A 15,942-nucleotide genomic window follows, 5' to 3' on the forward strand; every position below is an offset into this window, starting at 1 on the left:
CTCTTATCGAAATTATTCGAATGTCTTTCAATTCGTAGCCATGAAAACACAATTAGATTATTTTCAAACAATGTTTTGTTTTCGAACAATGAAATTAAAAAAAATGAATTATTCTTCGAGTTATTGAGCATGATTTTTTACCCTGGTTGTCTCGTATCTCTTTGATTTGCCTTGGATTTCTAACATTAGAATGTAAAATTGATTACAAATACTACTTTGAAGATATTTATCTTTCAATGGGCTTGATTGAATGAGCCAAAGTCCAGATATTTAAAATGTTGAGGTTAGAAATTTGTCAATAATGATGGTCAAACATTCTTGTAGTATTTTGTTGGCAATTTTTGTCATAATTGTTTTGCTCCGAGGATATTCCTCAACTCCAACCACGCTTCACCTCCAGGAGATCGATTCTGAACTTCGAAATGTCATCACCAAAAACAATATCGAGAAAGCAATGAACAAAGCAAACGAGTTTCTGCGAAAGTTCGATCAACAGGCCAACAAGCTGCAAGTGGAATCAGGTGAAGCGAATTGGAATTATGAGACAGATCTTACTGACGAACATTTGAAAGAAGTCGTTGCAGTCGGTGAGCGAGCCTCTGCTTTTTATTTGAACGCAAGTACCAAAGCAAGGTCCATCAAAAGTTTAGATCTCCCTGCTAACTTATCACGTCAAGTTGGTCTCATCGCGCGGACGGCGAGTCCGAGTGAGAAATCACTTCGTGTTGAAATATCAACTTTGGTCGGGAATATGACAAAGCTATACGGTGCAGCCACTGTCAAGCAAACTCTAACCAACGGTACCGTTGTTAAGCTAACCAATGGAGATTTGTCAGAAATTTTTGTCAAAAGCAGAAATCGTACTTTGTTAGATTGGGCGTGGAAAGAGTGGCGTGAGGTGGTGGGTCCGCCCATGAAGCAAGATTTCACTTCTTTGATTGATTTTTTGAACATCGGTGCCAGGGAACATTCGTGGATCGATTATGGAAGTTTTTTGAGGTCAGATTATGAAATGTCGGACCTTGAAGAAAATCTCGACGAAGTTTGGGAGCAGATCGAACCTTTATATCGAGAGCTTCATGCGTATGTACGCCATAAGCTGTCAGCTGTCTACGAGCTCAATAGCACAAGCTGTCTTCCTGCTAGCCTCCTTGGAGACACTTTCGCACAAAACTGGGAGAATATTTTCGATCTCGTTAAGCCAAGTAACAATTCACGAACTTTCGATGTTACTAAGCAACTACATCAACAGAATTACACAGTGAATAAGATGTTTCGATTGGCTGAATCTTTCTTCACCTCGATCGGGTTGGATGCGATGCCAGAAAGCTTTTGGAACAATTCAGTGTTGGTCAAACCTGATAATAAAGAAATGGTTTGCCATGCTTCGGCTTGGGATGTGAGCAATAGTGACGTAAGGTAAGATCAATTAAATAGAGCTGTTAAGGCCGGTCTCTACTTGCGCGCGCTGCGATCGCACTTTTTGGCTTCAATCCTTTTTGCTTGGAAAAAAGATTACGTCATTAAAATGTAGCGCGCGCTGACAATAGCATAATATCAGTATGTAAAAGTTCCATTAAAATTTGTCCCTTCCATTATTTTTTGCTTGTTCTGCTTATTTCTGAATTAGTCGTCTAGCATGCTAGATTATTATTCATTAAAAAAGTCCTGTAAATTCTTTTTCCCCTATCATGAAAAATATTTTATTCAAAACAAATACCTTTTCTCACCACAGGATCAAAATGTGCACACGTGTCAACCAGAAAGATTTGACCACTATACACCACGAGATGGGTCATGTCGAATACTTCCTCGCATATAGAAACCAACCTACAGTTTTCCGCGCAGGAGCTAACCCTGGTTTCCACGAAGCGATCGGTGACACCATCTCGTTGTCAGTGGAAACACCTTCTTATTTAAACCAAGTTGGTCTGTTAAACGAAACCGATATCAGCAAAGGTAACTTTTTATGAATCTTTTACTTTCGAAATACTTTATTATTCATACTTGAAGAAAGATCGCCACGCCACGCTTGGGCGTAACACGCCTAAATATTTTCGAAACGTTATTTATAGGAGTTACTCAGTGAGAATTCTATAATAGCGGTCTTCGCAGCTCTTGTTTCATGAGACGAATTCGGTAGGTGGCCTACGCTGTGTTAAAAATTATTTGAGCAAAAACTAGATTTGGGAACTTTAACACCGTTCACTTTTACTCTTTTATCATCAAAACCCTAACAATCGACAAATTTTCTTCGTACACGTTTTTTACGAGAACAAACTATAATTATAAGAACATAGTTCTTCGATGGCCAAAATACTAAGAACAAGTTAAGAACATGTTAAGGCTTTGCTAACTCTAAAACACCCGATTTCTTTGGAAAATGAACAAAATTACTCACAAAATTGTGAAAATAAGAACATGTTAAGAACATTTTTATGCTTAAAATTCAACACTTTAAGAATATTCGAAGGTTTCAAAATTTTTGGATGCTCTTATGAAAAAGCCTTTACATTTTTCAGACGACGAGATTAGTTTCTTGTTGAACCAAGCATTGCGAAGGATCGCACCCATTCCTTACAACTTGGTGGTCGACAAATGGAGATGGAAGATCTACGAAGGAGTTGTTACAGAAGAGACTTACAATGAAGCATGGTGGAGTTTGAGAAAGAAGTATCAAGGTGTTGAACCTCCCGTTCCACGTTCTGCGCATGCGTTTGATCCTGCAAGTAAATACCACATTGGTGCTAATGTCCCTTATGTACCGTGAGTTTAGTTTTTCATTTTTCAATGACTTTACCTAACATTTCCTTTGCGTTGCAAGCTGTGGGGAAGCTGTGTGTCACATCTGGTTATGCGCCACTTTTTGACGTCTTTCAATGTCACTTTTTCAGCATCTGATTACTAATAAAGTATCGGGTAGAAAAAACAAAGTCGTTGCAGTGCATGGCTATTGAAATATCGAGGTGCTGATGCCATGGTATCAGTTCACCAATCCTTCAATATTTTACATAATGTCAAACATTCTGCCAAATGAATGGCCCCCATACATTCTTCCCTTTACTTCTTTATAATACTTCCTCCCATTAGACAACTCCAAAGTCCCCTTCATGTTTCGTAAACTACAAGTATGGCACACCTACCTTTCCTGCACGAATGAAATATATTCGCTTTTGAAATCGATAATTTTTTGGAATGACGCCAAATAATTATGGTCTTTCCTTTGTGCTGTCATAATGATGATGATGATGATGATTTATTTAACATTTCTCCCTTTCCGTCGACCAGTAGTTTTTTTCTCTCAATTTCAAGAATGGACCAGTTTTAAATGAAAGAGTCCAGTAGTAAACCTCACTCTGTCTTCCTAAATGCCTAATGTGAATCATTTTTCCGGGGGCAGTGGGTTTACCTAATGACGGTATGTGCGGCAAAAGAAATGGCTTTTAGAATCGCACCTTTACAGTGAAGCAAAGAACCAGTGAAATTCATACCTTTACAGTGCATTTTTCTTAAATTTTAAACTCTTTTAGAGCTAAAAATCGTAATTTTCGGGTAAAAATTTGCAATTTTTCCTGGATTTGCTGATATTTCCACCCTTACAGTGCATTTATCAAAAGTCCACCCTTAAAGTGCAATTCTGCTATCTTGAAAACATACCCTTAACCACCGCACACACCCATCTTCTATTAATTTTACTGACTACCCCCCTCCTGGGGTATTTTTCCAGGAATGATAAGAAATGGGCTATTTTTGAATGCAATTCCAATAATTTGGTGATATTGACTAGTCTTGTCTTTGGTTGCATTTTAAGCAGTTTCAATGTATTGTACTCTTAAATGTCCGTCTGATTGCGAGTGCTTCTTTGTGGTCTGACCAATCTCCCGTATTCAAAACTTGACATGCTATTTACTTTTAAGCTATATAGTCTGGCAGAAATAAAAGTTGACCTCGAAATAAATTCCGCGTAAACTTTCTTGGTATCGTTGGAAGCGGAATTTTACGAAGTTTAACATACTCAGAGCCTCACGTTGAGGCCCTTGGGGAAAAAAATTGGCGAAATAAAACACTTAGGACCCATTTTCGATATAAAATGCCTTGAAAAGTGCTATCCTTGCCATAGTAGGTGTCTTTCAAAACACTCAAATATGTATGCCCCTGTCTCAAAAATCTGGGGGGGGGGGATTTCCAAACAAACACATCTCTGGAAACCACAAGCAATTAAACAGTGTCATCCATGATATGAAATGGGTCAAGTACAAGGCGAAAGCCCTTGGGCGAAAGACTTTGAATAGCTTTGATAGGTTTTTAGTGTAGCTGATGACCAGTAAACATACTTTTCAAAGGGAGCGGCCAGATTTGAATGTCTAATGAAATTTTCTTTCTTACTTTACTTTACAGATATTTCATCAGCTACATCTTGCAATTTCAACTCCACAACAAATTATGTCAGCTGGCTAAACACAAGGGACCACTTTATCTATGCTCCATTTATAATTCAACAACTGCTGGAGCTGAATTCAAGTGAGTGGGAAATCTTTTGCATTTTTTAGGGTCTGAATTATCAATAATAATCTGGATTGAAATTCCTGAAAAAATACATTTTTACTTCAGGCAATGAGGCCCCCAGTGGTAAGTCTGATCACGGTGTCAATCACGATCACGAAAATCAGAAAAAAATTTGGATAATCACGCATTCCGTTGAAAAGTCCAAATCACGTATCACGGCTCGAAAATCTTTCAAATCACGATCACGCTTTGACACTTGATCACGCAATCACGAAGAAATTTCCAAATCACGTAATCCAAAAGAAAAAGCTCCCTTTCACGCTATCACACCAAAAATTCTTACGCGTTGATGAGCAGGGCTACTTTTGATGGCCTGTGAACTTTGAGCTCAGAGCTCCAAAATTGAAAAATATTCTATTGGAGAAAGAGCGGCTAACATTATGCTTTCACTCTTTTCAATAGGAAATTGTTATCAGCAGGACGCAGTCAACCATGGCCTAAATTATTGAAAATGTTTTCTGGAGAGCAGACATTAAAAGCGGATGCCATTTTGAAGTACTTCGACCCTCTCAACAATTGGTTGAAGAAAGAGCGGAAGAATGTGGGCTACCCTTTGCATTGGCCCACTGCAAAAAGGGTAAGTAGTGACACCTTTATTTCCTTGATCATTGTATGAGGATAAAGTAAAAGAAAAGGATAATGCAATAATTCTTCCCTGAAAGTTTGGTAAGGTCTACTGGAACAAACTAAACAGGTAGTTGAATGGAATAGTTGTATACATTTTCCTGGAATGTAAAACTGTTGAAAACTGTGTTGATCTTATTTTACTTCAGAGCCTTCTTGGAGAGCACGAGAAGTTGGAAGGTGGACACGAACGTTCCTCCATCACTAAAGCTGATGACGATAAAGCCACATTATCCTTCAACGTTCCTCCTGGTGCTCTCAAAGACCTGCTGAAGAATTACCCAGAAATCAAGCAACAATATGATGGAGGTGCTGTCAACCTCTCCACAGCCTCTCAACCATCAGTCGAGAATGCAACCAACCCTTCAGATAGTCAAATGGCTGCTGGTAACCCTGACCTTCGTCTACCTTCACCGCAACAAGCTCCTCACCAACAATTAAACCATAACGATTTACCCAAACTGCTGACTGTAGCGAACACACCAGAGAAGCAACCTTCCAAACCACCTATGGGTGCTTCTTTAGAAAACACGTCTCCACAAACCAACGAGCACACCAATTCTTCGACAGCGATGGTGGATAAGACAGCTCTGGTCAACACCATTCAAAGCCTCTTGCAAAACAACGTCAGTATCTTCGAACAAGACAAAAAACCGGGTGTAAACACTGCACCGAATATGAAAGAATCCAACACAAACCAAGCAATCACAGATAGTAAACCAACCAACATACCATCCGATGAAAAACAAACAACAATGCTTCCACTATCAGCTTTAACTCCTCTTCTCTCAACCCTCACCAACACACACCCTACTACTTCAAACAACATCTCTCAAACCACTGCTAACCTTCTACCAAATAACATTTCAAATCTTTCACCAAGCGTTGACACCAAGAATACTTCAACGCCAGACATTCCACACAATACAGTGTCCAGCAATGGATTCAACCTAGTAAATCCAGCTCCACTGCCAGAAACACCAACTAAGCCACCAGATACACCATCCAATGAAATCACTTCAACAGAAACACCCTCTAAAGAACCACCAAAAACCACCCTTCTCAGTGATGCCTTAGTCAACCCAGAAAGTCAAAACCCAAACACTAAGCTTATGGATCAGGCATCGAAACTCTCCAAAGATGAACTCCTTGGAGTCTTGAAAGGCGTTCTATCAAACCAACAACAACAAACGCCGAAAGGTGCTGAAACAGCTGCTACAACGCCAGAGCTGAATAAACCTTCGTTCGATTACTTAAACCTGCCAAAGAATAACACATACGCAACAGATGCTCAACAACAACAACAAGCCAACAACACTTTAGCAACAGCGACACAACCAACACAAGATCTCACAAACGAAGACATAAATAACGGGTTGAAGAAACTTCTCGGAATGACAGATACGAAAAAAATGGGAGACGAAAAAATCAACATGACAACTTTCGGGGAAGATGGCTCCAAGTTCACAAAATTGCTCGAAACTTGTGTTCGATCCTCCGATGATCCTAAATGTCTACATGGTAAAATCATCAACGAGGGAGGGTACCTTGCAAAAGCGAAGAAGGGAGGCGATGATTCAAAACAAAGTATTTCTATATCACCCTCCGCCCTGGTGCAAAAACTGATGGAACACAAAGATGCTGTCGATAGCACTCCTGATGCAGTTGATAATTCGCATCCATCAAACGTCAATTTGTTGAAAACACCGTCCGAAACCGATCAATCTAACCCACAACAAATTATGTCTCTGCTTCAGAAAGCTTTAACCGCTAAGACTACATCTACACGTCAAGATGTTGCAACTAACAACAATATCAACAAAACAATGTGTAATAAAATGATGAAGCGCCATATTCTCAATAATTTACTGTCGAAACGCGGATTTAGTATAAAATATGATTGTAATAATTTGTTATCGAATTTCACTCACGTTGGACTGACAGGGAAATCACCTGTTTCAACAAGTGACTTGTTGAAGAATCTGATCAAAGAATCTCCGAACGATATCTCCAGCAACAGAGCGCTTCCACCGACACACCTCCAGAAAACTGCCAACGGTTTTCAAGTGGACTTTGACCTCCACGTGAAAGATCAGATTCCCAAGGAGAGTGTGTCAGGGACTTTAAAAACACTTTCGAATGGTCGTCAACAACACATAGACTTGTATAAAACGCCGAACGGTGTAGTCATGAAGCCTAAATCTTCTGTACAACTCTTGAAACCAGAATTTGTTCCAATTGCTCAGAACAGAGATAATATTGAACTTCGAAAAACGGAGAAAAAAACAAATTGATTTCACGATTAGGGAATTATTGTCATAATATTTCTTGGTTTTTATTAGTCTTTTACTTTGTATATATAAAATAACTCGAAAAGTCTCATCTTCTTTAAGCAAAGTGGGTTCGAAAGGTTGTTTTTATAATTGCTTTGGTAACATCACCGTCCTGCGTTTTGTCTTACTTGGATTGTTTATATCGATATGGTCTGAACATTGTGAACTTTGTTATGATCAAATTCCAGGAGCAACCTTTTTAGGATTTTCCATGCTTGCTTCCTTCATGTCTAAAAGGGAAAAATATTCAAGATGATTTTAGGTTTGGATAATACGCTGAATTTTTGTACGCATGACAAAGGGCGTGGATTGCGTCTGGTTTCTTTGGGCGTAAGATTACTCATGATGTTTCACTCTTAGAGAAAGAAGAAGTTCGATCAATGGTGGTTCCTTCTAGGTTTTTTCATCTTTTAACAAAAAAAACGAAAAAGGGGTATGTGAAAGAGACTACCTTAACCCTATTCAACCTAGGCTTTTAGGGGCGGTTCAGAACTAGGGGGGGGGGCTTTCCTGTACCACCCCTTAACGTTTGATCTAGTGGGTCTTTTTGGATGAAGTTTGGCACACAAGATCCTTGTGACGTAAGGTAACTTTTGACAAAAAAAAAATTTTTTGATGACGTCACTCATCATGCCCAAAGTGAGCAAAAACCGAAAATTTCCTTTGTTCTTATAAATAGCTATTGTATTCTAACAAAAGCTTTAGCAAAAAGTTGCCTGAGTGTAAAATGCTTATTTTATCCTAAATATTCAATAAATTACGGTTTAAACAATATATTTGACAATGAAAATAAATTTGTATTGGAAAAGTGTCAATTTTTTTGACACCTTGCTGTCAGAAATGTCATCATGCTCAAGGTGTGAAAATATTTAGGTGTCAATTTTTTTTTCATTTTGAAGCTAAATAAAAGTTAGGAATTTACAGAAAATTTCACGGCAAAAGCTCTATTATTTCAGGAGCTAGCAATAGTTTGACCCCCGAACAGAAAGAGCCCCCCCCCCTAGGCCGAAAAGGGTTTAGTGAATTTATTTTAGACTAGGATTATATTTAAAAAATCATTTATAAAAATCTCATTTTGGTTAATCGCCAAATTAAATCCACTTCATGTATTCTCATCTTGCACCTTTTTGTGAAGGAGATATGTTCGTTTTAAGAAGATGTACTTACAGTGTTTCTTGTAGCAAATAAGAATCACCATGACAACCACACAAAGGAACACACTGGCTGCAACGATGATCAGAATGACGTTCGTCTCCAGCCCTCCTTCGCCACTTTCGATCTCCTCGATCAACACTGTATGAATAGAAATATACAAGATTGTGTACCCATAACAGCCCTTTTCAAACGAAACATCACTGTAGAGTTAAAAAGTAGGTAACTGTAATCTTGCATACTGTACAAAATATTGGTTACTTCTGAGCCCGGGGGGGGGCTTAGGCAAATGGAGGGTACGGTATGTGCCGCCCTCAAAAATCAGAAAATCAAAATTCAGTCCCACTTTGGGTAGGAAAAATAGGAAAGTTTCAACTTTTTACCCCAAGAAAGATCGAAATTTGGTCAAAATTGGTCAAATTTGTCCCGGTAAGGGTCGTAAAATTCACGAAATTTTCCTTTGTTTTCTCCTTTTTAGGTAAGGGTCTGAGGGTCGAAAGTCGGGCGGCAGCCCCCCCCCCCCCGCCAGCCTGTTTTTTTTTGGGGTTTACTCACTCCATTGTCATAATAATTACTCGATTTGGGCTTTCCCAATTAGAACTAAGGTATCGGCCATTTAAAAGGACTGGGAACAAGAAAAAGTTTGCTATCTAGGGAACTGGTGACGAAGTGTACCTTCTTCAACGTCTTTGATAGTTTTCTTGGCCAACTCAAACGCTGCATTGTAAGCAAAGTCTTTGACACCGTTCGTTGTCTTGATGTTTAGGTTGTAAGAACCGAAATGTAGAGAGAGGTTGAATGGCTTGATAAACATACTGATTGAAGTCCCGTATACCATGGTAAAATCAGGATCGAAGGTCAAAACCTGGGTTTTGTTCATTCCGGCCACTATACGTCCGTCATTGTGTTTAATACGAGCGTTGAGGAGGGTTTCGTTTGCGTTGAAGTCCCATGAGACACTCAACATTTTACCGTCGTCTTGCGAGATACGCTGCCATGACGGACTGATGCAAAGTGTTGCTATGGAAATGAAAACAAAGTCAATGTAAGTGAAATATCTTATTTTAGTATTCTAAGTTTCCCCTCTGATGGATTTCTGTCTCGGACAAAGTTATAGTATGTCCATTTTAAGTGAAAATATTTTGATCTGTGCCTTAACATTTTCTTCTGTAAGAGAAAGTTGACCTGATCTAAACTTTTCCATCTTGCCTGTTCTTGGTAAAAAGTCGTGCATTACTTTGCTATTGTATGCAATATCATAATATCTTAGCATCATAGCAAAAAACAATCCTCCTACACAATACACGCTCGTGAGTATATTTTGTCACGCTGTTAAACTGAAACAAACGACCTTGACAACACGAAAACACAAATTGAAAAATGAATCTTAAAAATCATTAATTGACATCATCGACCACACAAAGGTCAAAAGAGGTCATTCGAGAAGCTTGATGAATCATCACAACGCTATTTTCATCGAAAGTTCATCCAAAGCTTCGAAAAATTCCTCGAGTTGAAATTCAACAGGAGAGTTGAGAACTCGATCTTACCTCCTATAAGAATTGATGCGATTGTCAAAAATTGGAAAATGTTCATCTTTGGTAAAAGTGCTTTCTTGACTGATGTTCTTTCTAAACCCTAAATGAAGAAGTCACATTTCTCTCTGTTTACCTCAGAGTTCATCGATTCTGTTATTTAGAATTTTCATGAAGCATTTGGTGTTGTATTGAAGAAGCTTAGATAACGACTTCCGACTGTCATCAATAGATGCAAAAAATGTCGTCCGTTTGCCGGATGTGATTAGCATTATTAAATAGTATTTCATTCTCTCATTAAGTTGATGTTTTGTTACAAACAATGTTGTATTTTGATCACGTGTTCTTACTATGTGAGCTGTTTACTGACCAAGATGGCGGAAGTAAACTTCTAATTTGATTATATTAATAGCAAGTTTATTTATGGACAATTATTTCCTTTTTTCAAAGGTAGATCAACTTCTACTTCTATTAACAATTATCTCACTTTTACCGCAAGAAAATTGCGCGATTTTTAAGCAAATTTTGCGAAAAGTCAAAATCTCTGGATAAGTCTTTAATAAAAATATATTCTTGGTGAAAAGACCAGGGTCAATTCTTGGCAGTCAAGTTTCATTTTCAATACTTTGGTTTTCTATTTAACTGCATTTGACTAATTCCATTGCAGTCGATTCTCAAAAGGAAAGAGAATGTCCTTCGAATTAGAGAAAGACTCAATATTACTTGGAACTATCTTGCTTTACTTATACCACTTTGCAGGTGAAGGGACTGATGCCCGGGGGGGGTACTTAGGCAAATGGAGGGTACGGTATGTGCCGCCCTTAAGGGTACCTTTTTTGGACTTTCAAAGTCCCGCTAAGGGTCGGAAAAATCAGAAAATCAACTTTCAGTCCCAGTAAGGGTCGGAAAAATAGGAAAATTTCAACTTTTTACCCCCTGAAAGATCGAAATTGGGTCAAAATTGGTCAAATAAGTCCCGCGAAGGATCGTAAAATTCCCAAAATTTGCCTTTGTTTTCTCCTTTTTAGCAACCCTAGTACCCCCCCCCCGGGGACTGATGTTTTATAGAGATTCGAACAAGAGATAGTTGATTGCTCTACAGAAGAAGTTTAGTGGACCACTAATCAATTGTCTACCTCATGCACACCCCTGTATCAGGGACCTGTTCAGATCCGGCGAAAAAGATGACCTAATTTTGAGCTCAAGCAGGATAATGAGTTAATCCACCTTAGATTTTTTATCCGTACCAAAGTTATCAAAGATTTTAACCTGCGGCGCTCACCATTATTTTGGATTGAAAAATCTTTCTGTTCATGCCTTGGTGAAAATCGAGGTCCAAAATGTTCACCTCAGTGATATTTTGAGACCCTTAAATCAGATTCGCCGGTGAAAATTTACTATTTTAATAGTCATCCCGATGGGTTTTAAAAGTTTTGTTTTTTAATATGAGTGATATCGTTTGCTTATTTATCAATTTTAATTAAAAAGCTTTTTCACATTGGATTGATACGGATGTGGAGCAATATTGGTCAGAAAGGTCCTATGAAATGTGTCTGATATGAAACGGAAACACTTACCTATGCAAAAATAAAACTTTTAAAGCGCCACCGGGTCATTGAGACAGGGATGTTCATGCTCAAAGTCAATTTTCCTATTTTTGAAGTAAAATCTTTTTTGGGTAATTTTTAGGAAATAATTAAGGGTATGTTTCTCATTGTCCTTCATGGAATTTTAAGTGTAAATATTAAACTTTGCTGTGGATATACGGTAAACCCCCATTGAGATAGAAGTCGTCGTTGGTGCTTAAATCGTTGAGGTGTAAAAATTGAATTTTTGCTTGAATGCGGAAGGATTTTCCTGGACAAGGTGAAAATGGGAATAAATAAAGGTCAAAGAAATTTTAATCATATGATCGTGACATATTCAGTTATACCATTGAATATATAAAATTTTCTATCTCCACAATGATTTTAAATACTATCAGCAATACCTCAACCACCATAATGTATATAGTCCATTGGCGATACAATTGAAAACCTTCCACTATTAAAACAATGAAAATAAAGTACGAACTTTACTTTGTTTACATTTCTAAATCTGTCGAATGTATGGATGTTTAAAATATTTTCGAATTCATTAAATCTAGGAGCACCACATATTTGTGATGACCATTACTGTAGCCTCATAATTTTTTAACACGTGCACAAATTTCTAGTTAAGGCGTTGAGTAGGAGGAGGAATCCTTTAAAAATTAGAAATTAAAATTACAAAAAAAGTTTAGAATATAAAAATGTTTATTGACATCTTTCAAACGATATTTTGACGCTCTATCATTCAAGTTAAAAAATCTGTAATCAGATTTAATTCGGAGTATTGTTTTTTGGCGTTTTAGATGTAAAATTAATCGTCGTTTGCTTCAGTTTTTTCCCGTTTGAGGATTTTGGTGTTCTCTGTGGAGTTGAATTGACAAGGAGGGGTGATTTTTTCCGTGGTGTGGCTTGGTTTTGATTCTCGTCGCTTTTGCGTTCTTTAGGTTTGGCGGTGGTTGCGGGTGTCACATTCTCCTTGTCGGTGTGATCGGGGACGTTCGGGTTGAGGATCTGACAAACTTCGTTGATCGGGATGACACCGAGTTTGAGCGGTTTGAAACCTGGAGAAACATGGCATTTGAAGTGATAGTTGTAGAGACTGACGAATTCAGCTTTGGAAACGAAAGATGCAGGGTCGAAGAGCGGATTCTTAGGCGATTTGGTCAAAAGCTTTCCGATTTCGTCAAAGGTGTCTTTACATTGTGCCTTGTTGCGGATTTCGTTTAAGAGTGCATTTGTGAATTGATTCTTGTTGAAGTTAAAAAACGATGGGGAGATTTTACCGTTCGGATGAAGAATGTTGATATTCTTCAAAGCGGAAAAAGGATTATTTCGTTGCCCTTTCTGTGCAAAATCTTTTGGTTTGAAGGTTCGGTTCAAGTCACATTCCGCAATCTCGTGGAAATGGTTCCCGATTTTCTCCATGCATGGAACAAGACAGATTTCAATGTTCATCTTCTGGTGGATGGTTTTCTTAAGGAACTCCTTCTTCGTTGATCCAATTTCTCCCATCTCCCATTTGGTCAGACGTCTGTGGATAGATAACTCCTCGTCTTTTTTATCCGGCCGCGCGACGTCGTAGAATTTCTCTAACATGTTCTGACTGGTGGAGTTATCGAAAGAAGCATTCCAAAAACATTCAAGACTGACTCTAACTTGACTGGCTAAAGCGCGGACAGCTGATGCATCAAAATTCTTCTTAACGTGCAGAAGAAACGCCTCGTTCTCTTTGATCGCCATCACGTCAAACAACTCAATGTTGTGATTCGCATCCGCCAAAATGCGATCACCGACAACATATTTCCAGTCACTCTTCTGACAATGACAATTTGACAGATGATAAAGTTCATTGTAATCGCCCTCACCTTTCAAATCACCAAATGTTCTTAAGAATTGGATCAAACGCACTGGACAAATTCGTGGGTAACTTCTACTGATAGCTTCCCAGCTATCTTTGGTAAGGTGTTGAAGTTTCACGCGAAATCGATCGGTCTCTCCTTTGACCAATTCGATGTTCTTCTCTTTTTCGTTCAAAACTTTGACGAGATCTTGATCCTTTGCATTGACTGTTGGTTCACTGAAAATCTTTTCAATCTCCGATTTGGCTTTCTTTTCAGTTATCTTAATAGCTTTAGCGATTTCTTCGCATATTTTTGATCCGATGATGGGCGACTGATTTAAACTAATCAACCAGACGGCATGATTCTTGTCTTCAAGTGTTCTTAGTAGATTGTTCTGACCATTCACAAAAAGTTGAACATCTTTACGTAAAATATCTTGAAGTTCTTTAAGGTCTTCATCGCTTCCTTTGATCGTGGTGCAAAACTCGTACAATTGCTTCATAGTGAAGCTATTCTCGTGCTGCGGTAAACTCCATGGCAGAATTTCCGGTAGCGATTCTTTTTGAACGAGCGTCTTTCGGACGGCATTGATGAAAAGGTACAGCTCTTGATAATATTTATCGATATGGATTAGAAAAGAGAGACCTCCACATCGAATCAATTTACGTTGTTTATTTTCACCGTCATCCAGTCCCTCGAAAATGCTGACTCCGTTGATCATGTTGATCAGTTTTTCCTCCATCCAACTTCCAGCGTTAAACTTCAAAACAACCTTATCGGGGTCGGTCGACTTGAGATCAGCTTGTGAGAGAGCTTCACGAATTTTCTCTAAAGTGACTTCATCGCCCCGTAAATCTCCGCCCTCCGCCCATTCGATATTTTGATTATCATAATGCAAATAAATTTTTACTGACTCGTATGTATCTTGGCGAGGCGTGGAAAGGATTCCTGTCAAATCGATATTTTCTGGTTGAGCGCTCTTTTGGAAGAAGCTTTGAAGTTGCTTATGAAAAAGTTTGTTCGCCTTCTTGCAATCATTCAGAGGAGCTTTTTCAATGAAATCCAGGAACCTCCATTGAAGATCGTTGGCAATTCTTCCGGCTTCTTGTTTCATGGTTCCATGGATGAATGCTAGAAAGTCTATATATCTTCCTGGATCCAAACTCCTACCCTCTAGATCTAATGCAAACTTAACTTGACCGGTTTGAATGATAGCTTTCGTTGTTTTCAAATCTTTGGTTGCTTTTTGTAGTTTGTTGGTAAGTTCCTGGCAGTTTTCATTACTACCAAGGCTGGCCTTGAATCCTTCGACAACGGCGAATCTGTCCATGACGAAAGAGGGTTGGAAAGGATTGTTTTTGTTGAATGAAAATCTCTGCTTGCCTGTTTCTGCTCCAACTAAACTGTTCATAGAAATGTTGTCAATAGAGTTTGGGTCAAGAAAAGTTCTGGCAAACTTCATTGGGAATTCACAATCTCTATGTCCTGTCAACACTGTCCACGTGTACGACTTTCGATTCTGCAAGAAAACATAAATGATGACGTCATCGTCAGCAGATCGCCAAAAGACGAAAGCCATTTCTCCAAAAGTCTTATCTTTAGTTTCACCGACGGAAGGAGTTGTTGACATAACTTTCACGTTGAAACAGTAATAAACATTTTCATCCCCTGTTCCCATACTTCGAACATTCTCCAGTGTATCAAACTCTAATACTCTGCCAGATGCGACTTGCAAGTTTGATTTTTTAGGCTGTCGTGTGTCTCCTTCCTCAAATTTAATCTCATCATCGTTAATATTTCCCTCTTCACGAAATTCGATTTCTTCATTTCCGGCTTCTTCCGTTTCTTCTTCTACACTGACTTCCTCTTTCAAATCTTTAAACCTTGTGGAAAGATATTCATAAACAGTCTTCTTAAAATGTTCCTTTTTATCATCCTTAACATTTGTGGTGATTTTATCTTGCAGCTCGGTTTTGTCTTTATGATTTATCTTGAGTTTTGTTAATGATACATTCATCTTAAATCCGAGCTTGAATCTTTCAGATTAAAATGCTTGTACAAAACTTGTTCCTTCCTTACAACACTCAGACTATTTCTTTGCTCAGACAGATGCTCACAAAAAAGGCAGATTCAATCTTTTTCAGACATGCCCGCGAAAATCAAATGTTTATTTTTGTCCAGTAAGGAGAGTTAACATTTTGATCATATACTGTCCATCTTGATCAATTTTCAAATTCTCTGTTTTGCCCCTCTTCTTTTGTTATTTCAAAATTCCAAGAATTGATTGTCGTTAAAAAAAAAC

At 38.4% G+C, this 15,942-nt stretch overlaps 2 protein-coding genes across 2 annotated transcripts; one reads left to right on the forward strand and one right to left on the reverse strand.

The window, feature by feature from the left end:
- Positions 1-117: 117 nt before the first annotated feature.
- Positions 118-7,590, forward strand: LOC136801732 (uncharacterized). Its single transcript, XM_067058389.1, has 6 exons — positions 118-1,419; positions 1,736-1,959; positions 2,523-2,766; positions 4,399-4,521; positions 4,969-5,143; positions 5,340-7,590. Exons 1-6 carry the CDS (start codon positions 302-304, stop codon positions 7,482-7,484), a joined length of 4,029 nt encoding a protein of 1,342 aa, XP_066914490.1. The 5' UTR covers positions 118-301; the 3' UTR covers positions 7,485-7,590.
- Positions 7,591-7,640: 50 nt separating this feature from the next.
- Positions 7,641-10,352, reverse strand: LOC136801737 (uncharacterized). Its single transcript, XM_067058393.1, has 4 exons — positions 10,226-10,352; positions 9,351-9,695; positions 8,691-8,816; positions 7,641-7,753 (listed from the first exon to the last, which is right to left on the reverse strand). Exons 1-4 carry the CDS (start codon positions 10,269-10,271, stop codon positions 7,701-7,703), a joined length of 570 nt encoding a protein of 189 aa, XP_066914494.1. The 5' UTR covers positions 10,272-10,352; the 3' UTR covers positions 7,641-7,700.
- Between the last annotated feature and the right edge of the window lie 5,590 nt (positions 10,353-15,942).

The sequence above is a fragment of the Clytia hemisphaerica genome, unplaced genomic scaffold (assembly GCF_902728285.1).
Source record: "Clytia hemisphaerica strain Z4C2 unplaced genomic scaffold, Clytia hemisphaerica genome assembly, whole genome shotgun sequence".
NCBI classification, from domain to species: domain Eukaryota; kingdom Metazoa; phylum Cnidaria; class Hydrozoa; order Leptothecata; family Clytiidae; genus Clytia; species Clytia hemisphaerica.

What these genes read in the sequence shown, in the direction of transcription:
- LOC136801732 (XM_067058389.1), top strand. Translation starts at nt 302, where the DNA reads ATGATGGTCAAACATTCTTGTAGTATTTTGTTGGCAATTTTTGTCATA. An exon ending in CGAAACCGATATCAGCAAAG is followed by an intron (nt 1,960 to 2,522) that starts GTAACTTTTTAT and finishes TACATTTTTCAG; the next exon opens with ACGACGAGATTAGTTTCTTG. An exon ending in GCTAATGTCCCTTATGTACC is followed by an intron (nt 2,767 to 4,398) that starts GTGAGTTTAGTT and finishes TTTACTTTACAG; the next exon opens with ATATTTCATCAGCTACATCT.
- LOC136801737 (XM_067058393.1), bottom strand. Translation starts at nt 10,271, where the DNA reads ATGAACATTTTCCAATTTTTGACAATCGCATCAATTCTTATAGGAG. An exon ending in CGCATCAATTCTTATAGGAG is followed by an intron (nt 9,696 to 10,225) that starts GTAAGATCGAGT and finishes TCATTTCCATAG; the next exon opens with CAACACTTTGCATCAGTCCG. An exon ending in TATTTGCTACAAGAAACACT is followed by an intron (nt 7,754 to 8,690) that starts GTAAGTACATCT and finishes TTTCCCTTTTAG; the next exon opens with ACATGAAGGAAGCAAGCATG.